The sequence below is a fragment of the Myotis yumanensis genome, unplaced genomic scaffold (assembly GCF_028538775.1).
Source record: "Myotis yumanensis isolate MYYU_CA2020_CCGP unplaced genomic scaffold, mMyoYum1.0.hap1 SCAF_4, whole genome shotgun sequence".
Lineage (NCBI taxonomy): Eukaryota > Metazoa > Chordata > Mammalia > Chiroptera > Vespertilionidae > Myotis > Myotis yumanensis.
The window spans coordinates 88,762,139-88,788,459 of record NW_027223755.1 but is presented as its reverse complement, the minus strand read 5'-3'; the positions used below and the strand labels follow the sequence as shown (position 1 = coordinate 88,788,459).

Sequence of the window (26,321 nt, the reverse complement as noted above, 5' to 3'; positions counted from 1 at the left end):
ATTTTCTTGGTAGTCACTCTGGCCCCACCCTCATGAAGCCACAGTGCTTCATACTCATCTCTAAAGTGACACCAACCTCACTGGGTTTTAATGACTGACGTCTTGGTCTGGCTCCTCCTCTAGACCCCAGCCTGGTGAAGGGGAGGCTCGGCCTTGCTCACCTGTGGATGCCTGCACCTGTGTCTAACACAGTTGGATGTTCATGGACGCTTGTTGTGTGACCAGAATGATCTCTTTCCCCTCCCTGCCTCCTCCTCTGATGGATCCTCTTTATTCCTCCACTATCTTCTTTATACAAATAAGGATGAGATTTAAAAGTACAGAGGACAAGATGCAGCACACTCACTTCGAGTCCCCAGTTCACAAACTGGGGATTTGACCTGCTATTTGTATTCTAGTGTTAATTCCGGCCCCTCCCCCCCCATCCTGTCTGTGTGTTCAGGGCTGCTGTGTAGAAAGCCTTGGACGTGAGGACAAGGGAGGGAAAGACGGGAAGACTGAGTCAGAGAAGGCCGGGGATGAAACTTGAATCCTTTGGGATCCCCAGTCTAAACCCTCATTGACAGAGGAGGAAAGCTCAGGCCCAGGGAGGGGTTCTCCTGGCTCAAGGTCACCGGAATAGTCCAGCCCGAATGGAAAAGAACTCCACTTTATATGGCAAGACCTGCTCCCCATGAGCTGAGCTCTGCCCACCTGGAAGGCAGGCTTCTGGATGCTTGGGAAGAAGGACCTGGTGGCCAGACGTTCGGACATGGAGCCTGTGAAGGTTGAGAAACTCCACGGGGTCTCCCTTTCCCCACGAAAGCACTTGCTTGCCAAACTGGGTTTAGAGTCTCTTGGCTTGTGCGTCCTTAGGGAGCAAAGAAGTGACTCAATGAAGCACTTTGGACATCGTTGGCTCTAGGGGGTGGGTGTGACTCAGAAGTCACTCACAGAGGCTCATCCACAGCCTCCTCCCTGCCCCTTCAAGCCCGGGACCCAAGGATCCTCTGCGTGAGACGCTCCCGTGGCTCTGACACTCCTGAAACGTCCCTCACGTCTCCACCTGCCAAGCAGTCTTTGTGCGCAGAGAGGATCGCGGACCGCAAACTCCAGGGCGGGCAGCCTGCTCGACTCCTCCGCCTCGTGCTTGCTTCCCACAGGGAAGGCAGGATCTCGGGGACCCCCAGATCTTCCCCGCCCGCCTCCCCTGGATTCTGAGCGGGCCCGCCCTCACCCAAAGCTCCCTCGGTTTCTCTGCCCCCGCCCCGTTTTCTCCGCCGCGGGCACTGTTCCCCTTCCCCCTACCCTACTCTCACTCCGGTCCTAGTGGGGGTCTGCCCTCTCTGTTTGCCCCCACCCCCTTCCTTTCCCTCCTTTTCCTCCCTCGCTCCGCCCCAGGCCCCGCCCCTCTCCACCCCGGCCCCCGACCCCCAGCCCGTCCGGTGGCCCGCCCCCCGCCCCTCCGGGAGAGGGTGTGGGAGGGGAGGCCCCGCGGGCTGGGCCCCCCTGTCCCTGCGCGCCGATCCCCGCGCGCGCGCCGGCGCCCCCTGCGCGGCCTCCCGCTCCCGCCTCCCGCCTCCCCTCCTCCTGGTGACGTCCGGGTCCCTGCCCGTCTGAAAACTCCGCGCCGCGGCGGTGGAGGCGGCGGCAGCGGCGGCGGCGGCGGCGGAGGAGGAGCAGCAGCGAGCCGAGGCGGCGGCGGCGGCGGCCCGACCGGGAGCCCGAGCGGCGGCCGGCGGCCGCGGGAGGCACGGGGAGCGCGGGGGCGGCCCGGAGCCCTGGGGTCCCCGCGCCCCGCTCGCCCGCCGCGCTCCGAAGATGGTGGCGGCGCCGTGCGCCCGGAGGCTGGCCCGGCGGTCGCACTCGGCGCTGCTCGCGGCGCTCACCGTGCTGCTGCTGCAGACGCTGGTCGTGTGGAATTTCAGCAGCCTCGACTCCGGGGCCGGCGAGCGCCTCGGGGGCGCAGCGGCCGGCGGCGCCGAGCAGCCGCCCCCGGCCCCGGCCCCGCGCCGCGAACGCCGGGACCTGCCCGCCGAGCCGGCTGCAGCCCGAGGAGGAGGCGGTGGCGGCGGCCGCGGAGGACGGGGGCCCCCGGCGCGGGCGCGGGCAGGCGGCGCCGGAGAACCCCGGGCGCAGCAGCTGGCCAGTCGGGGGGCGCTGCCCCCGCGGGCGCTGGTAAGATGCCCCTTCGCCTGGAGTCCGGGAGGAATCCCGGCCCCACGCCCCCCACCCCTGGCGCCGTGGTCTCCAGACTGGGACTCCCCCAGCCGGCTGGCTCCCCATCCCTTTGGAAGGAGCGGTGGGGTGCCTGACCAGGCTTAGGGGCCAGGGGCTGCCCCATCCCGAGTCTAAGGACTGCCCCCTTGGGGTCTGGGGAAGTTATCTCCCGAGGAGGCGCTTTGGGGGTTACGGGCGCTGGCTGGGTGCCTGCCTGCTCCTCGTCACTCTTTCTGGACGCTCCGACTTGCTCTGTGCATGTGGGTGTCGGTGCCTCGGACCCTGTCTGAGTGAGTGGATGGTGCCCGGGATCTTCAGCCGCTGCTCGCGGCGGCGTTCGCAGCATCTCCGGGTTTGGGCGAGCTGGGCGCAGACAACTCGGTGCCGCTTGCCGCCGCGTTTCTTTGCCCCGGCCTGAGAGGGGTCTGGGAACAGTGTCCCAAGTCGCCAGCCCTGTCTCTGAACCAAGACTCAGTGGGGGGTGTCCAGCCTCACTTTGGGTCTTCCTCTCACCTGGGTGTCTGCTCTAACCTTGCCCTCTCCTTGTGCCCTCTCTGACTCTCCTCACCCCGCTGCCCAGTGTCAGGGCATGGCCCGTCTCCTAGATGGTGTCGCTGGCTCTCTGTCGCGCGGAGCTGGTTCCTATCAGCGGCTGTGTCCCGCCCTGCCATCATGACTTGGGCTGCTCTGGGTTTTCTGTGCTCTCTGGGTGTGACAGTCTGGGCTCTGAAACCGCTCCTTCCGTAGGTCTCCTAGAGCCATCTGGTTGCCTTCCTAGGTCCCCAGTGCCTCCAGGGGGGTCTTCCATACCTTCCGTGGGCTGCTTTGCTGAGCCCACTGCCCTCGGAGCTCCAAGAACCGGAGGTCAGAGTCCCCAACTCTGGGCTAGGGTTTCAGTGCGGGTGGGTGTGTCTGTCTGAAGGCATCACCAGAGCTGTGTGTCTGTCTTTATCTTCATCACTGGCTACTTGGCTTGCGGGGCCTCTCCTAGCTCCTGGGGGTTATCAGATACCAGGGGATAGTTTCAGGATCCCTAGGCACTGAGCACATGTCTCTGTCATTTGCCACTTCGGGAGCCCTCACTGAAGACTGCCTGGGGACACAGTGTGAGGCTTGTTGATCTGCTAAACTTCTTTGAGTCTAGGCGACCCCCTTTGCCAGAGTGCAGCTCTCTGTGCCGCTGAGCTGAGGATGCGATGATGTCCTGTCACGTAGCGGTGGCTGGTCTGCGTGGGCAGCAGGGAGCCGTCATTCTCTCATTTTTGGGCTAGGAGAGTGGATGGAGATTCCTCATGGAGAACCAGAACATTCCCAATGTCCAGCAGCCTCTTATTTCCAGCAAAGGGAGCTCTCGGACTCTGCCTTTGAATCCAGGAGTGGGTAGTGATGTGTTTGGGCAGAAATTCTTTCTGGAATTAGGGCCCCACTGGGAGGTGGGCGGGAGGGGTTCAGGGTGTGCTCTGCTGATCCCATGTGGGAACAGGCAGCATGGGCATGGGGCTTCCTGTGTCCTTTGCGTCTGGGGTTCAGAACAGCGTCCGGAGGTGCCTTTGGGTGCAAATACCCACCTGTTGAAACTGGCAGAGCGGAGGAAGGAGGTCTGGCTGACATTTCAGTTCTCTACCCGTTTCGCCACTTGGTGCGTTCAGTTCAGTGTCCTGCTCTCTCAGGACAGAGAGGTTTGCGATGGGAAGGTGGGTGGGAGACGGCCAGTTTTCCTTTTTTAGTCCTTTGGAATGCCAGCAGCGAAGTTGCTTTGCTTTTCTGAAACTCTGCTTTGATCTGCAAGTTCAGTTACTGTCTCCCATCCCTATCTCCCAGTCTCAACTTCTTCACCTTCCGATATAGACATATATGTACGTATTTTATTCTGCCCCCCCACCCCCCTCCCCCTTCTTCTTGGCTGTCTACCATACTGTTGTTCATTGTTGTGTCTCCTGGATTTGTATTTTATTTTATCTGCTTGTCTGTCTCTCCCTCTGCCCCCCACCCCCCACCCCAACCTCATGCCCTGCTGGATCCTGAAATCAGTACAGACTTGCCAGATGGGGCCAGGGGTCTGTCCTCTTCTGGCTGTGTGTCCCCCCTCTCCCCCCAGCTCCTGCCCTTCCATGGAGCTCAAGGAGACCAGAAGGGGGCAGGCTGTTCCCAAAGTCTGGTGTCTCCTGAGCTTGGGTTGCAGGCTAGGAGAGGACCAGACCGTTTTTTTTTTTGCCTGCCACTGAGGCCCTTGCAACACGCGGTTTGTTTGCAGACCCTGCTGAGGCTGCTGGCATGATGCTTTGGAGCTGGATTCAGGAAAGGGACATAAAAAAAAAAAAAAAAGCCCTGTGATTTTCCAGATGGCTCTTGTAAAGCGCTGGTGAGGCACGTGCTTGGGAGATGGTGCTTAATCTCTGCTCTGTTGAGGTCTGGGGTGGGATGGGCACTGGTGCTTCTTGCACGCAGACAGAATCTGGGCCCTGGTGGTGGCGGTGGGTATGTCCCTAAGAGCATCAGGCAGGCGCTGAGCATAGAGCATTTTCTGAACCAGACCTTGCTGCTTCCTTCTGCCCACCCGCCCAGAGCTTTTGCACTCGTACCTTTTATGTTTGAGGAGCTGCACCCCCGTTGCGGGAGCTGGTTGTATTTTGGGTACATTTGAAGAAAACAAGAGGAAACACCCAGTTTCTCCAGCAGACAGAGACAGCAAGTGCTAGGATGGCGGCAAGACGGGCATATCCCTAAAAGATTTGCAAACTTCCTCTTTCCTCTCAGCTGCTTTCAGAGCTCTTAAATATTAGAATGATTGGCTGGATTGTAGTTGTTTTGTGGCTGTGACGCTGAATTTTTTCAATGAGTCCTCAGTCAGCGGTGGATTTTACTGTCATTTTAGAATTTAAGAAACAGATGGGCTCACCTATACAGGGAGGGGACAGTGGGGAGACTTGTCAAAAAGATTAAACTACAGCTCTGCATAGATTTGGAGAAAATGAAGGAGAATTGTGTGTGTTAATGTGAGGAAGGTTTATTTTTTCCCCTTTGCCTCCAGTGAACCTCTTGCAGTCCTCACGTTTATTGCTTGTGCCCTTAGATAAATTGCTACTCAGTAAGTTTCACGTAAGAAACCTCATTTTTATGACCCTTGCACACACCCACACACATACACACACTTAAAGTAAAATGGTTTCTGTATTGTCTGACCCCTTGGAAATGTTGGTTTTTCTGCAGAAAGTCCTCATACTTCACATTGCTCAGATAACTCGGGATGTTTTCAGACACTGGCAGCGACTTTGAAAAATCGGTTCACTGTATGCAGAGTGCCTCTGGTTCTAACAGCCTCAGAGGCGTAGCTTTTCTTTCTATCCAAATGTTTTGAGACCACAGAGAACAGAGGGTATTTTATTGACGGGTTTTTTTTTTTTTTTCCCCTTCACACTCTCAATGGAGTTTTATTTTGCTTGAGCAATGCATTACACTTTGTATACAGAAATATGCATCATCGAACAATATTTACCTTCCTACAAATGTTGCCATCTGCTTAATCACATACTAGAAAATGTTAAATAAAATAGCTAAATAAAAGGAGAAATGATTATGCACATAAGTATATATATGTTTTGTATATACAGGGTGTCCCCCCAAAAAGTATACAAACAATGTCTGTAGCTTCTATTACATTTTGAAAATGAAATGTGTTTTAATAAACACTGCCTTTATAATTACTCAAAGTGTGTATATAGGTATGTGTGTGTGTGTTTATATGTACAGATATATACACACACACACACATATACACACACAGGGTGGGGCAGAAGTGGATTTGCAGCTGTGAGTTTTTGAAACAGTTTATTCTTGTATCATTATTTATTCATTATTGTATTATTTCCCATATGAACAACTGTAAGCCTACTTTTGCTCCGCCCTATATATACTTTCCTCCAGTCTCTCAGCATGTTAGACTTTCTCTCTAGTTTGTCAGTTAACAAAAGAAAATCTTCCAGAGCTTGAATGACAAAATGCCTGTTACTGTTTTCCAGAAAACAAAATACCCTTAAGCATGTCTCTGTAGTGAAGGTCTGCTTCCTGCTCAGAGCTGTGCGTGGTCAGGGGCCGTAAATTCAGGTGCAGAAGGACTAACATGCGCAGTGCCGACATGACTGACTGCCTGGGATAAGGACTGCCTCCGCTCTGTCTTTTGGTTAAATACTGCCCTACGACTGGTCACTGATGACAAGTCTCTCCTTTGTTTGCCTTTGTATCTCCCCATTTTTATTGACCCTGGTCCCCATCTATCAGAAACAAAGAGAAGATACTTTGGGAAAAATAAAGAAAGCAATCACAAACTCAACCCCTGCAGAACCCAAGTTTAAAGGGAAGGGGTGTGAGCTTTTGTTCTTTAAAAAAGAAACTCATAGTATGTTTGAAAATAAGCATTTTTTTTTTCACAATTAGCATCCATTTTCCCATGCCAAGTAGGGTTAGAGAGAAACCCACGGCAGTAGAAAGCATCGTCTCCTGTGTGTTGATCCTTGGAGCAGGATGGAATGTGGTAGGGGGAGGACCAGGAACATTTATTGAGTGCCAGCTGTATGCCAGGCATCTTTAGGTATTTTGTGTACATTATGCTCACCCTTCCACCCCCAAAAAATACAGGCTGGAAGAAGGTGTTACCCAATTCAGAAACTAAGGACATTGCTGGTCTTATGTTGTTGATTGTGGCTTTGCAGATATTACCTCGCTGTCTCAGTGACTATTCCCAACTGTTGTTGTTCCCATTTCACAGATGAAGAAACTGGGGCTCAGAGAGGGGAAGCAGCTTACAGTGCTGGGGAAGAGCAGGACTGGGCTCCAAACCCAGATCTGCCTCCATTCCAATTGATGGACAGATTTCTGAGCTCCTTGTCTGTGCAGTTCTTTGAAAAACCCTAAAGGCAACCGAATCTTCAGATCTCTTTTCTCACTTCTTATTGCCAACCCTGGAAAAAGAGCAGATATACAGTTTTCATTGAATCTGGCCCTTAAATAATGAGACAAGTAGAAGGGTAATAGTAATAATAATCACAACCACCACTACCACCACAATAATAATGTCTATACAGCAGTTATAATGTGCCAGGTACTGTTTTAAGCCCTTTGTATACATTAATTCATTTATTCTTTAAAGGCATGTACTATTGTAACTTCAATAGCCAACAGTCATGGTGCTTAATACAACCAATCCTGTTCTTGGTGTTTTACAAATATTAACTCATTTACACCTCATGCTACAGTGAAGAAACTGAGGCATAATGAGTTTATTAGCTTTCCCAAGGCCCACCGCTATAAATGGCAGAGCAGGGATTTGAACCCAGGGAGTGTTTGTTCTTAACCACTCTGCTATACAAGGTTCCTTATACAAGCATCTTGCAAAGGCCCACAACCTTGGAATCATAGAGCTCATAGTAAGTAGTTGATTTGGGCACCATGCCCAGCACCAACGATAGCCCCAGCGGTCCCTGGAGAAGAAGGTATCCCGCTATAGTGAAATACACAGAGCGCATCCTTGGGAGTAACTGAACTCGAACTGCCAAGTTGGCTGGAGGAAAGCGTTTTGAATTCAGCTCTCTCTAGCCAGGGGAGGAGAGGGGGGGCAAAGGGAACTGTGCAAAGGTCCTTGGCCAGTGGAAACAGCCTTTCATTCCTCCCCAGCAGGCTTCCTGATGCTCCGCTCACCTAGGTCAATGGCTCTGCCGTTCTCCCCGGTGGAGCCCAGGACTTGCCCCCAAGAGACTGGGTGCAGCAGGGAGGTATCTCTAAGAACATGCAGTCAGTCCGATTGTGTCGTGGGCACTTCCTTCTGCCTGCAACAGAAACTACCCGTTGGCCCGCAGATAGGCATCAGGTTGTGCCCCTCTGATCCCTGTGGTTAGGCTTGCCCCTCCCCTAAGGGAAGCCAGAGATATTACCGAGAAGGTGACAGGGACGGCCAGGATGTGAGTGTCACCTTAACCCCTTCAGTAATGTCGTGGGCAGGGAGACTGGCATCCACACACCCGGCCAGGAAGGGAAGAATGTCCCCTAAGGGCACTCTTGAGTCCTTTGGGACCCACTGAAGGCAACAGAATGGATTTGTTATGTCTCCTGTCTGGTTTGTCCCAGCCAGGTGACTGCGGCTTATCTGGGCATCTAATCCAGGCTAATGTGTCAGGGACACTAATGACAAGCACTTCTCCCTGGAAATCCTTTGCTGTAATCCTTGGCCCTGAGGCACATTGTTTAAGCCCAAGGGAGTCCAATTTATGGGGCGGAGAGATCGATGGGAAGGTTGCCCACTGGGGCTCAGACACTGTAAACTGTAATAATGATGATGATGAGGAGAAAGGGGATTTCTCTCTATTGAATGTTTACCTTGCACTGGATACTGTGGAAGTACCAGAAAGACATGATCTTATTGAATCCTTACAACTTCCTGCAAGTTAAGGGCCATTAGTCTCACCTCTATTTTACTGATTATCTCTATATATAAAAGGCTAATATGCTAAGTGTCCGACCGGTAGCTATGATGTGCATTGACCACCAGAGGGCAGATGCTCAATGCAGGAGCTGCCGAGCTGCAGTGACTTGGTGATGCACCCCGGAACCAGAAAGGAGGGAGCCCAATTCCTCTCAGGGCCGTGTGATTCCACCTTCAGCCGTGGGTTATGTTGCTGCTGGGGCACTGTCGGCCTCGAATCTGGTTTACTGCACAGTTGAATTTGTGTTCTACACCCTGTACGGCAGCAACTTTGCAGAGTGCCCTCTTGCACTCCGGGACCCCTTGGGGGATGTTGGAGAGCCGGTTTCAGCCCGAACCCCGCGGACCAGGCGGAGGGACCCCACCTGCCAGAGGGACCCTGCTCACTCCGCAGATGCCCTTTGAGCCACGACACCACCCCAGGTGTGGCCACCCGGGGAGGAACCCTGGGAGGTTGGCCCCAGGGCATGTCTGGCCTGTCTCACTCAGTCCCACCCTGCCAGCCACCTTGTAATTAATTTCCTATCAATGTGTGTAAATCTGTGCACCGGGTCACTAGTAAATAATAAAAGCTAAGGCAATCAGTTGGATGAAAGTTAAACAGCTGGGAAGTGACCAGACCAGGAATTCAGGGTTGGTGGTGATTCCAAAGCCTGCCTTCTTAGTCTCAATTCAGAGTCAGTAAGTCTTTTATTCTGTGCCCCTCCCTCCTTCACCTCCTTTCTATCCATTCATGCAGCAATGCATGCACCCATCTATTCATGCATCCACACATGCATCCATCTGTCCATATGCATCTATCCATCCATCACCCATCCTCCACTCCAACAGTTAGAGCACGCCAGGCACTGAGCCCAGCACTGGACCTGCCTCTGTGAACAGGGAGATGCGCTCCCTGCTCCCAGGGAGACTCGTCCAGCAGGCGAGGGCTGGGGCCACTGCTAATAGATGGCCTGACAACAGAGAGGTTACTCTCAGGTCCTGTCCAAATTCACGGCTGATCTTCTTTCCCCATGGTGGCCTTGTGGACATGAGGAAGGTGTTCTCTGGACAGGCGGGGGCCGGGGATAGTGTGATTCAGGGGCCTGAAGCTCTCGAGTTTCCCATCACCTCCAAACTGGTGGACACGAGGCCTGGACTGCTGCACTTGTGGAGTTCACAGTCCTCCTTTTTGGTGAATAAGGTGCCCAGAGATGGGCAGGGAGCTGCCCAAGTTTGCAGGAAGACAGGGGGGCAGGGGATCAGATGCTGAATGGCCTGTGAGGCATGTCGTGTGATGTTTCGTTTGGGGGGCAGTGCTCCGACATCAGAGGTTCACAGCCGAGCTCTACCATTCATGTCATGCAACCCGACATGTCACTTCACCTCTCAGGGGCCGAGTGTCTTCATGTGCCAGGCAGGGCCATGCGGGCACCTGTGAAGGGCCTGTGCAGGGGCACACCTCAGGTTCATGGCCAGCCTTCTGTCTTTTTTCCATGACAGGTGTTTGCAAGAGGGGCGATTCGTGGCTCCTGGGTAGGTTGTGTTTGGCCCGCACAGTCTACCGAGTTAGAAAGGCACCGGAATGTAGGGATTAGGATGTGCTGTCAGACCATGTGGATTTTTGAAATGCCTTTAAAAAGTCACAAGGCCCGGCAGCCCTGGGCTCACATCCCTTCTTGTTGTCCATTGGGCACGCTGAGGAGGAGCCCCCCCGAGACCCTCCAGGCTCCCCAGAGCCCCCCCAAGGTCTCCTCCTTCACCTGTGACCCCGACAGCCCCTCTTGGCTGTGGACTTTGCTGCCTTTGTGTGGAAGAGCTTCGTGTTGACGTTGACGAGCTAAAAATAAGTATCTGTGGTCACCTTTCAGTTATCCCCCTGTGGCCTACTCACAGCACTTCTATACCTCAACTGCCTTTGCCTTCCCAGGGGCACCATGGAGGTTTCCTTCCCTTCCTGGCTGCTGGCTTATACTCAGAATATGCAGATCCTCATACGTAGCAGCCGTTACGGAGGAAACATCAGCAACAAAAATGGAATCAAATATACAATTTGGTAAACTGGTTTCCCCTTTGTTGGGGTGAGTATAAGATGCTGTTTCGAATCATCCACCTTCCCCCTTTTGTGCTCCCCACAACCTTGCCCCCCAGCAACAGGGCCCGGAACATGGAGAGTGGCCACAGAGCTGGCAGGGCCCGATCCGTGGAGGGATGGAACATTCCGGAGCACCTCAGGTGGATGCCCACTCTGTTGGGGATGACCTGGCACGTCCATCAGATGAGTGAAGAGGCCCGCAGTCCTCACCAGCTTGGGAGGATATAATTCACTAAACAGACGAGAAAGCGCTTGGAGGCTCAGAAAACCCTGTACGAGTGTCAGACGGGGCCTCAGAGCAGAAGAATGCGAGAGGTTCATACCAGTTGGCATGCTCCCCTCACGTTGCCTTGTAACCCCTGGGGACAAGGAGGGAATGAATGAGGAAAGTCCATCGAGGCTTGCCACCCACTCCTCCGTCTGCCCACTAATTCACCAGACAGTGGCTGAGGGCCTGCTGGGGGCCGCACTCCGTGTGGAGATGGGAACTGGCATGACAGCTGGGCCCCTGTCCTCCTGCGGTTTATGGTCTGGGAGTAGGATGACCCCCAAACAAAAACAAGAACATTTTAAAAAGTCAGATCGTCACAAACGTAGTGACAGAAACAGTTGGGGTGCTGAGAAAGTAAGAGGCCATGCGAGAGGATTTATTGTGCGTTGGGCGGATTAACTTTGTTTATTTTTGGTTGAGTACTTTATTTTGGACGGACCTCTTTGGCCAGAGGCGCTGCAGACTGACCCTAGGAATCCTAAGTATGGCGCTCACACCAGTTCTGACATAGCAGTGATTGAAAATGCTGCATGGGCAAGCCTAGTATAGCAGCCCTTAATAAAGAGTTTCTATTCCCATCTGCACTAAATCTATTCATTCCTTAAAGTTTGCATATTTTTAATGATTTTTAAAACTGAAATAGACTATACATACAAAAGTGCCCATTATTCTAACTGTACAACTCAAAGAATTTTCAGGAATGGAACCCACCCAGGTAACTCACACCCAGACAGGGGGACAGAGCACCCACAGAGTCCCAGTGGCACCGACCCCTGCTTCTTGGGTGAACATTTTTTTTTAAAACTTGTAATAGCTATGTATTTCTTTGAATGAATAGTAGAGAAAATATATAAATATAACCAGAGAGTCAAAATGACAACATTCGGGCTCCTACTGTCTACTGTGCGGGTAAATTGACATTTCAGTAAAAGAAGTTAGTTCACGTAATGAAAACACATAAATGATAGTACCAAACTCTGATTCTAATCTTAATCCTGGCTCAATTTGGATGGTGAATTATGTCCAGGTCATGGAATGACTAAGGTTTTGTCAGTGGTGGCTTAACCATTTTATTTTTATAATTTTTATTTATTTTTTATATTATTACTAGGGGCCCAGTACACAAATTCATGCACCTTGAAAGGAACTGTGGGCCACAAGGCTGTGGTGGGCAGAGGGGCGGGTCTTGGCCCATCCTCCGTGCCCCCATCTGGCCCCTCCTGCCACGGCCCCCAGTCCCCTGTATGCCAGCAGCCCCACTCCCACCACCGCAGCTCCCATGCGCTGATGGTGCAGAGCGATTGGGGCTGGTGCTAGCAGCGGGTGCAAGCAGCAGCTGCTGCCCCAATTGCCCCTCAGGAGCAGGGGGAGGTGGAGAAGCCCTCAGGGATGATCGAGCCCAGCAGCCGCTGCTCACACCGGCTGACGGCAGCGGGTGCGAGCGGCGGCTCCAGCGCCATCAGTGGGTGTGAGCACCTGGCGGGACCACGGCATGCACGAGCAAAGAATTTTCAGTAACCACCAGAGGCTCGCCCCAATGATAACGACTGGTGCCCCGCCTTGGCCTGGCGCCCCTGCTCACCTGCTCCACCATTCCACTGCAGCCGATGCCCGCCATATTCTGCGTGCGCCCCCTGGTGGTCAACACATGTCATAGCAACCGGTTGTGCCACTGTTCGGTCTATTTGCAGATTAGCCTTTTATTATATAGGATTATTATTTTTATTTGAATTTTAGAGAGAGAGAGGAAGTGGGGGGGGGGGAGGGGAGAGAAGTATCTGTTTGAGAGCAAAACATCAATAGGTTGTCTCCCAACTGGGAATCGAACCGTTAAAACTTTTTGGTGTACTGGACAATACTCAAACCAACTGAGTCACCCTGCCAAGGTGTGGCTTAACCATTTTAAAGACACCCTGCTTCTAGTATATGATTGTCTAGCCACTATGCTGTACACCTGAAACTCATACAAAATAACATTAAATGTAAACTGTGATGGAGGAAAATTTTTAAAATAAAAAAATGTAGAAGAAAACTATAGACACCCTGCTCCTCTGGGAAATTTCCGCGCTGTTTTGTCCGGAAGTTCAATTGGGAAGGATTTAAGGTGGACCTTAGGAGGAGCTGTGCTCTGGGTCCCTCCGAGGTGCACTCCCAGTCAGGGCCTCTCTGAGGGCCCCTGTTGCTGTCTGTGCTTCTCCCAGTGATGGGGCTCCCCAGGCCCGTCTTCTGGGTTTAGGTTTGGACCCTTCCCTTTGTTTGGATCTCTTCGTTCGTTTCCTGTTGAGTCTGTACTGAAGTCACCCACGTGTTGAACACGGAATTGTCTGTGATGAATAGGTCCCCAAATGGGCCCGAAATGACTACATTAACTTAACCCTGAGCCAAGACTCGCTCTCCTCTTCCGAACCAGGATAACAGAACTGCAGCATAACTGGAACAGCAATTTGAAGGGCAGCAGAGACAACTAATCATTTTATAACGAGCAAGGGGAGAAGCAATACAAACAGAGCCCAAGGACGGCATAATTTCGCAAAGTCTTAGCGCTCAGCCAGACTCGGGTTCACAAAATAAACAAATGTTTTTGGTGATGGGGAGCTGACATACACATTATTAAAGGACAGTATTGAAACCAAGTTGGATGGATCAAGTAATACAGTGGTTAGCTCACTCACCTTCATTGCTTTGGGGACATGGAAAAGCTATTCTCTTTCTTTTTTTTCTTCTTTCCTTGTGAAATGGGGCATTATTCTTAGAGATGTAATGGGAAATCCTTTTTTATTTTTTCTTTTCCAGACTGGTGGTTGTGTTCTCTTTACTTTTTAATGCAGGACCATGCTTTGCAGGTGTTCTCTTTGAAATACAAGCCTATTCATGGTCTCTCTTCCTCTCTCTCCTTTCTCCCCAGCTCAGAAGGGGCAGCTGCTATAAAAGACGCTAACAGAGAACCCCATTTGCTTGTCATCAGGCATCACGGAAGATTCAGTCCTGATGGAAAATGCCCTCATTACCTGCTTTTTCTTCTAGTCCTATTGAATAGTAGTTGTGGAGTTGTTCCCCCTGATTCCCTCTTGTTTAGAGATGCAGTGATGACAGAGACCAGGGCGGAGATGACGTCAGGTGGGGTGTTAAGAGCAAACTTGGGAGGTTTGCAGATGGGTGCTGAATGAATTATTAACTCCTTTTAGGTGTGAGGATGACTACTGTTTGGGCTTTTTTTTTTTTTTTTTTTTAGGGGAAAAAATGTCACATGGAGCAAATGAACTCTGTTGCAGTGAGCAGGTGGTATAAACCACCAGTAAAAGTGGGAACTAAAGTTCTGACCCAGTAAACCGGCTTCTGTGGGTCTGGTCTGGGCTACAGATGGGATGATGGCAGCATAGTTTCTTCCTCCTCCACCTCCTCCTTCTCCCTCCTCCCTTCCCTTCCTCCCCTTCCCTTCCCTTCCCTTCCCTTCCCTTCCCTTCCCTTCCCTTCCCTTCCCTTCTCTTCCCTCCCCTCCCCTCCCCTCCCCTCCCCTCCCCTCCCCTCCCCTCTCCTCCCCTTTCCTTTCCTTCCTTCCTTTCTTCCTTCCTTTCTTCCTTCCTTCCTTCCTTCCTTCCTTCCTTCCTTCCTTCCTTCCTTCCTCCTCTTCCTCCTCTTCTTCCTCTTCTCCTCCTCCTCTTCCTCCTCCTCCTCCTCCTCCTCCTTCTTCGAGGGAGAGAGAGATAGAAGCATCAATAATGAAAGAGAATCATTGGTGTGCTGCCTCCTGCACACCCCACACTGGGAATCGAGCCCGCAAGCTGGGCATGTGCCCTGACCGGGAATCAAACTGCTACCTCCCAGCTCATAGGTTGACACTCAACCACTGAGCCACGCCGGCTGGGCTCTTCTTTTTTAATTAAAAATTTTAAATTGCTGGCCAACAGTTTAAAATCAGTGGTTTCAAATAAAAATCTAATTCGGATGTCCTATTAAAAAATTTGAAATTCTGGCCTTTATCACCATAGAGGTCATGATTTGTGGGAGGGGAGAGGACTCCTCTACAGGGGGAACTCTTCTTCTCAATTTGCCACGGGGCCACCAGTCTACTTTGCTTATTAGTGTTACCTGTAAGACTGCTGTTAGGATTTTAGTTTACAACTACCATTAATGATAATAAAAACAATAATTGCTGTTACCTATTAAATGTCCACTGTGTGCCAGGCACTGTGCTAAGCAACATCTCCTGGATTATCTCATTTAATCACTACAACGGTCTTGTGACATTTCCCCCGTTCACAGATGAGGACATGGCACAGAGAGAAAGAATAAGGACTGGCTCATAGTCCCAGAGCCATGGACTTGGAATGTGAACTCAGTCAGGTGACCAGGGAGCCTGTGTGTCAAATACCACGAGTGTGCTGCGCAGAATGTTCTAACGAAGAGATTCATTTAGGAACTTTTCCGAGTGGCTCTGTGGAAGGGTTGTCATTGTTTGCCCATTGCCTGGATGGAACCACTGAGACCCAGCACTGAATATGTCTCCCAAAGTCAAGCTATGATGTAAATGCAGAGCATGGCTCATTATCTCTAAAGAGAGAACAGGCATGGGCATGACCGTGCACTTGGGCACTGTAAAGCTGGCTGGCCGGCTGTGGTGGGAGGACCCTCACCAAGGTTCCCACCGTCCCAGCACACCGAGCAGGGCAGGGGCTGCGGCACCTCTCCCGCCATCTATAGCCTTGCAGCAATGAGACAGCATCCACAGGGTAATATTTTGATAAGTTGCTGATTTGTATTAAAATAATAATTACAGCTATAATTACAAGCACGATTTCAGTGAGACTCAGCTGCTGACTGTGAGAGAAAATAATTAACTGCATATTCTCTCGGAATGGAATCGGAAGCCGGGCTTGGCCTTTCTCCCGTCTGTGGGTCCAGCACAGGTTTTGCTGCAGGTTGAAGGTCTCCTGTGTCGCCAGATGCTGTTTATGTAACAGTATTGACGGCAGATTTCCATGCGGGGAACGGGGTGAACACCGTCCTTTCCCACAAACACGGAGGAAAACAGCCTGACCGCAATCTGCTGGTAGCGTCACCCCTTACACCCTGAAATGCACCTCCCTTAGAGGCAGATGCGTTAACAGCTGGCGGAAACGTGATGTAAGCCTGCCCTCAATTATTAACTCTTTTTCAATACTCCAGCATTGACGGATACCTGGCCACGGTGAGGGATTCCGTTAATTTGATGGCTGTGGTTCTTTTTACATTTCTCTGTTTGAAGCTGACTGAGTGGTCCCGCCTTGATTTTAACAACTTGAAGTAGAACATACTCGCAGGAGTCGTGCATGCACAGCCAACCAAGTGGCCACGCTCGAGTAACCAGGACCCAAATCCAGAGCACAGAGCATCACAGCCCCCCTCGCCGCCCGGGATCCATGTCATTCCCACTTCCCTTCCCACCTCTCCCAGGGAAGCCTTTATCAAGACTTCTGATCCCAGGAGTTGACTTTCGCCTCTATTTAGAAATGGCACCCTGCGGTAGGCACTTCTTTGTGCCAGATTTGTTTTGCGTAGGCTTGTGGGAGCTTAAATTGTTTACGTGAGATTATATTATGCTTTGGCAAACTCCAGCCCTGCTGCCAGATTCGGCCCCTGGTCTCTTCCTGTGGCTTGTGAGCTAAGAATGGAGTTTACGTTTTTAAATGTTTGGGGGGGAAATCAAAAGAATTATATTTTGTGATGTGAGAAATAATGAAATTACATTCCAGTGTGCACACATTGATTGGAACTTGGCCACACCCATTCATTAACATTGGGGCCATGGCAGCAGCGTTTGGCCTATACTTGCAAAGTGGAGTACTGTCAACAAAGACCATGATATTTACTATCTGAGCCTTTACAAAAAAGTCTGCTGAGCCCTGGCGGGTGGCTCATTTGGTTGGAGCATCGTCCCGTACACCAAAAGGTTGCGGGTTTGATTCCTGGTCAGGGCACATACCTAGGTTGTGGGTTCAATCCCCGGTCAGGGTGCATACGGAAGGCAACTGGTTGATGTTTCTCTCTCTCTCCCCCTTTCTCTCTAAAATCAATAAAAACATATACTGAGGTGAGGATTTAAAAAAAAATGTATGAGTTTGCTGACCCTGTATCTGTATTGTTTCATGTATAGGGGGGCCTTGACTTACGAGTTTAATTCGTTCCGTGACGGAGTTTGTAACTCAAATTACTTGTATGTCAAATCACTGTGACGTTCGCTGCGCCAACTAGCGGTGGGTATCTGAAGCTGGCTCGTAACCCGAATTTTAGCTTGCAACTCAAAGTAACTCAACGCAAAAAATCGGCCGAGAGACGGCTGATCTCGAAAAACCCCTTAGTCGGGACACTCATAAGTCAAGGCCCCACTGTATTTGTAATTGTTTATTTACATTATGGTATCATATGTCATTGTGGAATACACTACAATTTACATATACATGCCTCTTATAGGAATTTGGAAGGTTTCCAATTTGGGACCATTACAAAGGTCACTGCTATGAACAGTTTCACGCATGTCTTTCGGTAAACAAATATTTGGGAAACATTACTGTTGGGTATTTATCTAGGAGAGGAATTGTTTTAAACCCTGTTGTTTCTATGTTTTTATCTTGTTTTCAAACTGTAAGAGAAAGCTTATTTAGAGAGTCACAGAGGTAGAAGTGAGCTGTAGAAGAAATGGGCTCAGGCAAGAAGTTACAGAGGCAAAGAAGGGCCCTTGGAGCTTAGGAGAGAGGCCAGGAAAAGGCGCCTGGGGGGAGGGGTGGGGAAAGACCTGGGCATGCTCCCTACAGAGAGCTGCCCTTTTGTTGTTAATGGGTTGCTTTGACAAATGCATTTTAATTTGAAAGTTGTACTTTTCCTACTAGGGAATAAGTCTTGCTGATACTTTCATGTGTTGAAACTCTGGACCAAGGCTGACTTTCAAAAAAGTAATTTGTCTTGCAAAACAGAGAGTCAGTCGAACCACTGTTCATTAATGGATGACCGCTCGTCCATCTCGGTACCTTCAAGGAGATTGGGAACAGGCCCGGTGTCGTCTGCTTTCGTTGCTTTTGGAACTGGTGCCATCAAGTAATTCCTCCTACTGAAACCCTATTGTCCAAGGGACTCGATGCAGCAAAACAGGGCTGGCAGAATCAGGAGGGCTTTTTTCGATGTCACTTTCTGCTTTCAGTGACTTCTGTTTATCTCCAGTTGCTCTTGCTGGGAAGCAGATGAACCCAGCTCTCCATCCCAATAAGCTCTCGAGCCTGCAGTAGCGTGTGTCATTTTACAGAGAAACACTGTGCTGAAATATCACTTCGGGCGCTGCGTACCTTGTCCGTGGTCACAGCATTGGAGCTCCGAGATTCCCCCGAGGGGGTGTCTGCGTGGGTGTTGTCAGTATTGTTTAACAGCGCTCGTCCTGCGTCAGTTCCTGCGTGCGGGTCCTCTTCCATTTGCTGACCCACTTTTGCAGGCAAAGGCACTGTCAGGTTTGAGAGAAGAATGTCAGGATTCCCTAGGATCCACCCATCTTTCAGGTTTGCTTGGCCCTGGCTGGAAAATGACTTAATATTCTTTCTGGGGCTTCCTGTCAGCCTCCTTCTAGCCATCCCACTTTACCAGGAGCAAAGTCCTGCTTGTTTTAATCCAGCCTCCTGCCTGTGCCTTGTGCAATTTAAAAATTTCAGGAATGTCACAAGAAAAGACTTTCAGCTGCTATTTCAGTATTTTTTTGAAAGACAGTTGGATTCAGTGGTGAAGGGTTGAGTGGAATTGAAGCCCCAGTCTCAGCTAAAACTCATGTTGTATCTGACTTCGTCTCTGGCAGCCTGAATTTTAGTCTTTAAAAGAGCGATGCAGAGCTGCAATGGGTATGCTTCTCAGGTATGGAATTCTAATAAAATAAATTTAATCTTGAAGTTCTGGTAGTTTTGCTCCTCTTCTCCACCTACCCCCACCCCACTCCAAGCTTGTTTACTTTCTTTGCTTGGATATTTAGTTCTGAAAAGATAAACCTTTTTTTTTTTTTAAATAAGCATTCTATGAAACTCTACAAAGATGTGTGTGTGTGTATTTTAGGAGGTGGCCTTTTCTTTTTAAAGACTATTTTCTAGATGTTCCAAGATGCCCCAGTTAAAATTGATGATTAATTCATCTCAATAGATTTCAAAAGTAGAAATCTCTCAGGCCTTATTCATAAAACAATAAGATATATTAAAAAGTTAGTCTCTAAAAGGCAGTCCCTTTGAAAATATAAACAAACAAACACGCCTCATCTAAATAATTCTTATAGAAGAAGGCAAACTTGGAATTTCAGATTATAGAGTGATTCATGAAAATGAAATAGCTTATATCAAAATCCACAGTTTTGGATGAGGCCAAAACTGTGCCTCAAGGACAATTAGTAGCCTATTTTAAGAGCACTTTAGCTTTTGACATGAAACACAACAGATGAAAATGATTAAGAATCACAGTTTGTTTGTTTTTAAATATTGAGAATAAACTGAAATGAAGTAGGAGAAGGGCATAAAAATATAAAAGCAGAAATTCCTGAAACAGGTCACAAATACCATAGCACTTCCTTTCGAGATCCACTAATGACTCAACAGTATAAAATGTTAATCTAGTTCCTCCTAGGTTACACTCTGTGAACAGGCTGTGTGTTCCTAACTCCAGTTGGTTGCTCAGTGCTTGTTGTTGCTACTGAGTAAAGGAAGTGCAGGTAGCAGGAAGAGTCACTGCAATTGCACGTTCTTGGTGGGGTGGATTAGGAGAAGTTCTCTCTTAGCCTGCCCACATCAAGGCAGAGCAAACCCTATGCCCTTTTTTTTTCTACTGACCAACTTCCTCTTCTTGCTCTTAAGAATAATAAGGCTGGCAGGGCATTTTGTTATTTTGTAGACTACGTAGATTCTCCTGCATGTTCCCAGAGATCTTTGCGTCCAGGTTTGATGCCTTCGTAGGTCTTGTAAAGACAGTGTTCTCCTTATCCTGGCGTTTACCTGTTGGGGTTGGGAGGGGACTGGAGAGCGGACCCTGGGAAGATAGGAAAAGGGCTTCTATCTTGCTGAGCACCGGTTACTCTGTGACAGAAACAGGAAGTCAGTCTTGTTTGGGCATCAGCTTTGATGTACTCTGAGCAACATTCATTGGTAATCGTCCGTGTATCATGTGCTAGATGTTTTACATGAGCACGCAGCTGTGTAGACTTACCCAGGGCATTCACAATACTCATTCATTCAACAGATATTACGGAGGGGCTGCTGTGTGCCAGGCACTGTGCTAGGAACAGTGAGCCAAACACGGTCCCTGTCCACTTGTAGCTCCTGTCCTGGTGGAGGGGACAATGAGTAGTGGAGGGGGAGGGGTCATCATCAAGGCAGGCTTCCCTGAGGAGGTGACATTCAAGATGAAATAAATAGCAGGTGGTCAGGCATGGATCAGAGGAGGAAGGGCATAAACGTCAGCTGGGGAGAGAACAGGCAGGGCCGCAGGGGCTTCTGGGCCAGTGGAAAGCATTCCTTTGTGTAAGGTTCCCTGCAGCCCTGTTAGTGGATACATCATTCCCGTTTTCCCAAAACCAAAATCATGGACTGATTTAGTGATTTGGAGGTGGGCCTCCATCAAATGAAAAAAGTTTCCTGTTGGTTGTACAGAACCCTTCTGTCTCCTACTCTTTTCAGAGCTGCTCTGCCTTTGCTGCCAGCCGGGCTCCAACAGAAAACACTCCAGTCTCCGCAGGGCCCTTTCACATCCCCGCCCCCTCCAGAATGTTGTCCCCAACTCAGGGCTTTTTTCTCTTCTCTCATCTTCATATCAAAACCCGCCTGTTCTGTGTGCCATTTTCAAGGCCTGCGTTTGATGGTGGTGTCTTGCACCAACCCCAGCCTGGGAGCATCAACCTAGAGAAATGGCATAGGGAGCGGACTGGTGGCTATGTCTGTCTGTAGGGGAGGGCTCTGCTGGGCTGGGATGGCTTACACTTTCAAAGCAGGGGGAAGAGATCTGGACTTCCAGGAACTGGGACACCCAGGGACCAGTCCTTGTTCAGCTTGTCACTTGGCGTGGCTGTGGGTAGCCTTTCCTGGCTTCTGTCTCCCCACCTTTACAGTGACCTAAGGGATGACTAGGTCCCTTTCGCTCTGCAGTTAGTTGTTGGTCTCTTATGGTTTCCTGTGTCCTAGTTGCACGTCTTTCCTCCTCCCAGCTGTCACGGGCACCCAGCAGAGGGAGTTGCTAGGATCCTTACCCCCCTACTCCGTGAGTACAAGTGGCTGTAGTGGTGTGGCCTGTGCAGAAAGGGGCCTTATCCCCACCCCCACCCCCCGCCAACCTACCTTCCTTTAACTTGATGATTAACTCCCATCCCTTACGAGCTCATTGGCATTCCCATTGGCAACATAGCTGCTCTCTGGCCCACTTGCTCTGGTATCCCCAATACTGGGACAGTGAATGGCACATAGCAGTTGCTCAGTACATGTTTCTGATTCCTTCAGAAATGGTCTGAAAGATCAGCTGAAGAAATGCTCAAAGAGCAAGAGCTTTGGATCTCCACTTTAAAAACATGTTTTATTGATTTTTAAGGGGAGAGGAAGGGAGAGGGTTAGAGAGATAGAAACATCGATGAAAGAGAAACATCATCGATTGGCGGCCCCCAGTACTCCCCACACTGGGGGTCGAGCCCACAATACGGGCATGTGTCCTGACCAGAAATTGAACTGTGACCTCCTGGTTCATGGGCTGACACTCAACCACTGAGCCACACATGCCAGGCTGGCTCTCCACTTTAAAGTGATATTTTAAGATCCAAACGCCAACGACATTTCTAGAACGTAGGATCATGTGTTATATGGTTTCTTGTCAGCTCCCCAGCCATCCTGACAGCACCTTCAAGTTCACTTTGTGTTCTTAGTACCTGATGCAGAGGCCTGTGATGAGGATGTTGATGATGATATAGAAAATAATAATTAAAGAATAGCAAACAGTAGCAGCTTCCATTTATTGAGCTCTTAGCATGTGCCAACATTTTACGTTTAATGCTTTTAACACCCTGTGATGTGTGCATTGTTGAAGTCACTATTTTGTGGATAGAGGAAGGAGGGCACAGAGAGGGGAAGTAATTATTTCCAGTCTGCACAGCAGGTAAGGGCCATTCTAACCCAGGCAGGCTGGCATGGAGCCCATGCCCTTAACCGACATGTTCCCTCATGCTAAGTCCTCTTGATGTGATTGAGAATTGAAGGGCACCTGTCCCACCTGCTGCCTGTCTGGGAGGCCTCTGCGGCAGGTGTTCATTTGGCTTCTGCCCTCTTTGGGGTCTTCTATTCTCCATGCCCACAGAGTGGGCGGGGTTGAGTGGCTGGCTACTGTGGTCAGAGCCTTCACTCAGGATGGGGCAGCAGACTTGACCCATCCTGCATGGGCACGCTCAGCCATCCCACTGCAGATGCAGGAGGAGGGTTCAGAGGAGAGGCATGAACTTGGCCTCACCCTAGGAAGATGATGATGTACCCTCCAGGTTTAGTGGAACTGTTCCGTGTGTGTGTGTGTGTGTGTGTGTGTGTGTGTGTGAGAGAGAGAGAGAGAGAGAGAGAGCGCGCAGGGACATGGCATGACCTTTCTATGCCACTCCTCTCTTGTTCCCCCAGATGTCCCTGTTAGTCTCAGTGGAGGGTGCACTACAATGGAATAGGTGAGCACATGAGCTCAGAGCCTGAGTTCAAATCCTGGCTCTGTCACCGGTTATGTGAGTTTAGACAGCTTAGGCAGGCTCTCTGCCTCAGTTTCTTCATCTGCCAATGGGGAGGATAATGGTATCTACTTCAGAGGGTTGTTGGGAGGAATGAGTAGTTCATTTAGAACAGTTCCCCGACACATATCAATGATCATACAGTGCTTATTATTATTACTTTAAATCTGGCGAAGCAGAGGAGGAGGAGGAGAAGGAGGAGAGGGAGGAATTAGAGAAGGGGAGTTGCTTGGCTGACTCTACCTCCTTCTCTCCTTCCATCCACTGGAGTGGTGTGGGGACTGGATCCTATCCCAGCTCACTTTTGAGTGAGTCTGTGGCTTTAAGTCAGTCACATAACCTCTCTGTGCCTGCTTTCTCACCTAAGATTAATACAGCGATTGTAATAATGATAATAATAATTGACTTCACTTTAAGATGCATATTTTTTTTATATTTAGTAGATAGTATTTCTGATATCTGGGATGAATTTTATAAATGATGTATACATTTTTCTGACATTTCCTAACATACCCTATTGCCCTAAAACTGTTATTTAATCAGGGTTGCATCTCGGTAGTGACAGCATCTCAGATTTAAGTAAAGAAGACACACTGTCTGTGATGTGCCAGGCAAGGTGCTGAGTGTTTTCACATGTGCCGTTTTATTTAATCCTTGCCGTAGCCCTAGGCGGGGTAGGCACTATTACTCTTCCATTTTACAGATGTGGAAACTGAGGTTTGGAGAGAGAAAAGGTAGCTTGCATAGAAGGTGATGCTTGTTGAAGCAGCAGGGCTAGTGCTCAACCACCAGATGTTTCTGATACCATTACATGCCCGAAGGTTTTTTCCAAGGGTGTCAGATAGCATCTCTCTCCTTCTTCCCAGGATGTGGGAATGTGCTCCTGAAGACAGCCTCAAGGTTTTCGGAGGAAAAGTGCTCATGGTGGTCTCATTGTCTCATAAGCTCCTGCCAAGTGGTAAACGTTCTTGACCGTGAACTTGGCAGGGTGACAGCATGTCTGGGAGACCCTCACCAGTCGTGCTTTTACAGAGCACAATGTTTTCAGAGCCCAAAGCATTTTATGAAATAACGTGGGATTTATCCCAGAGGCTGGCAGAGCGTCTGGAATTCTTGAGCCCTATTTTCCAGTTGGATTAAACTGAGGTCAGACGTTCTGCCCCAAAGGCTGATGTGAGTCACACAGGCTGGGGGCAGCCTCTCCAGGCCCTGGGCCCTGAGGGCCCTTCCCCACCCATCTCTCCGCCCAGAGTGGAGGTGGGTAGTGGTGGGCCGGCTGTGGGGGTCTTTAGGGAAGGGAGGAAATAAACAGTGGGTCCCTTGGCAGCTTAGAGCAGGACTGTTGGGCCGAGTCCAGAAATTATCTTGCTAACAGTGACAGCCCATGAGTTTGTGGGAAGCGAGGTCGTGAATAATTGATTGCCGCTAACTGAGTTGTGAAAACCATTTTCGGAGATTCCAATCTGCAGTCGCCAAGGGAGGGAGTGGACAGGAATGGCTCCCTTCTCCCTGGAGCCCAGGGGGCATTCTGAGGCCCCATTTTATCTGCCCAGTGAGCTGGACCATAGCCTCTGAACTTGGGGTGGTGCTGGCTGCCCCGAGTCCTGTGGAAGGGCCAGCTGTGGGGGTGGCTGGGGGGAGGGGTGGCCTCGGTGCTGGTTGAGTTGGGCTGTTTCCCACTGAAGGTTTGTGGAGCCTCCTCTGAGTGTGGGTCCCCGGGTGGGTTGTCTCAAATTCAAAGCAACTCCCTGAGCCTTCAGAAGGGTTTCATTGGAATGCTGATTTGGGAGCCCTTCCCCCGCCTTCCTCTGGCCTGACCAACCGCAGAACTGAGAGCAGATGTAGATGTTTCTGAAAGTGGACCTGACCTCCAAGATTCGGAGAAGCATTGTGGTTTTTTCTTTCTTTCTTTTTAAAAACATGTTTTTATTGATTTTAGAGAGCGAGGAAGGGAGAGGTAGAGAAATATTATTGATGTGAGAGGCTAACATCTATCAGCTGCCTCCTGCACACGCCCTGAGTTGGAAACCCAAGCATGTGCCCTGACTGAGAATTGAATCAAATTAGTGATCCTTTGGTACATAGGATGATGCTCAGCCAGCTGAGCCCCATCGGCCAGGGCAGGAGCACTGTGTTTCTGAACAGGACACCTTGGGGCTTGTCTAGCTCCCTTCGTTTCTAGCAGAGGTAGCATTGCCTGGTCACTAGGAATCCAGGACCTGGGCTTGAATCCTGGACTCACTCCTTACTATTTGTTTGAGCTTGGACCAGTCGTGTCACCTCTGCCTCAGTATTTCTTCTGTGAGATGGGGATGACAGTGGTCCCTACTCCAGAAGTTTATAGTGACGATTGACTAAGTTAGTATTAAAACATAAGAATAAATGACACATTCCTATATAATAAAAGGGTGATATGCAAATTGACCAAACGGTGGAATGACTGGTTGCTATGATGTGCACTGACCACCAGGGGGCAGATGCTCAATGCAGGAGCTGCCCCCTGGTGGTCAGGGTGCTCCCCCTGGAGCACTGCTCAACCAGAAGCCAGCTTAAGGCTGGTGAGTGCAGCGGTGGTGGCGGGAGCCCCTCCCACCTTCGTGACAGCAGAGCCGGCCTAAGCCAGCAGGTGGACATGTTCTGAGGGATCCCAGACTGCGAGAGGGCTCAGGCCAGGCTGAGGGCCCGCCCCCCCCCCCCCCCCCCCAGTGCACGAATCTTGTGCACCGGGCTTCTAGTGCATACATAAAATAAAGCCACAGCCGTTGTCTACTTGGTCCTCTTAGCAGCTCCATGCGGAAGGTAAAATGGAAAAGGATGGACAGGCAGGCAGAGAGATTCAGTGCCAATCCTGTGTTCAAACCCTGATGCCGTCACATGCCAGCTGTGAGACCCTGTGTGGCCTTGCTCAGTGCTGCTGGGCCCTTCGGAGCCTTGCTTTCTCCTGTGGAACATGGGCTGATGGCAGCTGTCCTACTGAGTGGTGGGAACATTGATGGTCATGCATTCGTCTGTTCAGTAAATATTTACTAAGTGCCTTGTACCTTCCAGGCGCCATTCTAAGAGTTTGAAATATGTTCCAGCACAAAACAGTGGCCCCTGCCTTGTGGAGTTAACATTATACAAGAGTAGGCAGATAATAAGTAACAAACATTTTAATAAATATATAAACACTCCAGAGTGGGGATTAACAGATTTTCTGTAAATGACCAGATAGGAAATATTTTAGGCTTCCTGGTCCATACAGGTCCACTTTTACTTAACTCTATCTTGGAAGTGTGGTGACAGCAGCTGTGGGCAGCAGGCATGGGGGCGAGGTGCCCTCTGAGAACAGGGAATGGGTGGGGCTTGCTGACACCATCTGGAAAGTGCTGTGTCTCAGGGCACATCCTTTCCCATTACTGCCTTCCCCTATGGGACTGTGCTGCACACAGCGGGAGGCTGATGGGACGAAGATGGGGAGATGGTATGTCGGGGGCTTTAAGGACCAGAGGTGAAGACTGCTTTCTGGGTGAGTCTGAACTAGTCGGCTTAGTGCTGACGTTGGGCCAGAACTTCCTTTATCCTTGTG

The 26,321-nt window shown here is 50.2% G+C and overlaps 1 protein-coding gene across 1 annotated transcript in view; it reads left to right on the top strand.

Annotated features, from left to right (window-relative positions):
• Positions 1 to 1,800: 1,800 nt before the first annotated feature.
• The window catches only part of XYLT1 (xylosyltransferase 1), a 309,211-nt gene continuing 284,690 nt past the window's right edge, over positions 1,801 to 26,321 (top strand). The window contains exon 1 of the mRNA XM_070412915.1: positions 1,801 to 2,157. Within this exon, the coding sequence (XP_070269016.1) occupies positions 1,801 to 2,157 (357 nt within the window). The remainder of the gene's footprint in view (positions 2,158 to 26,321) is intronic.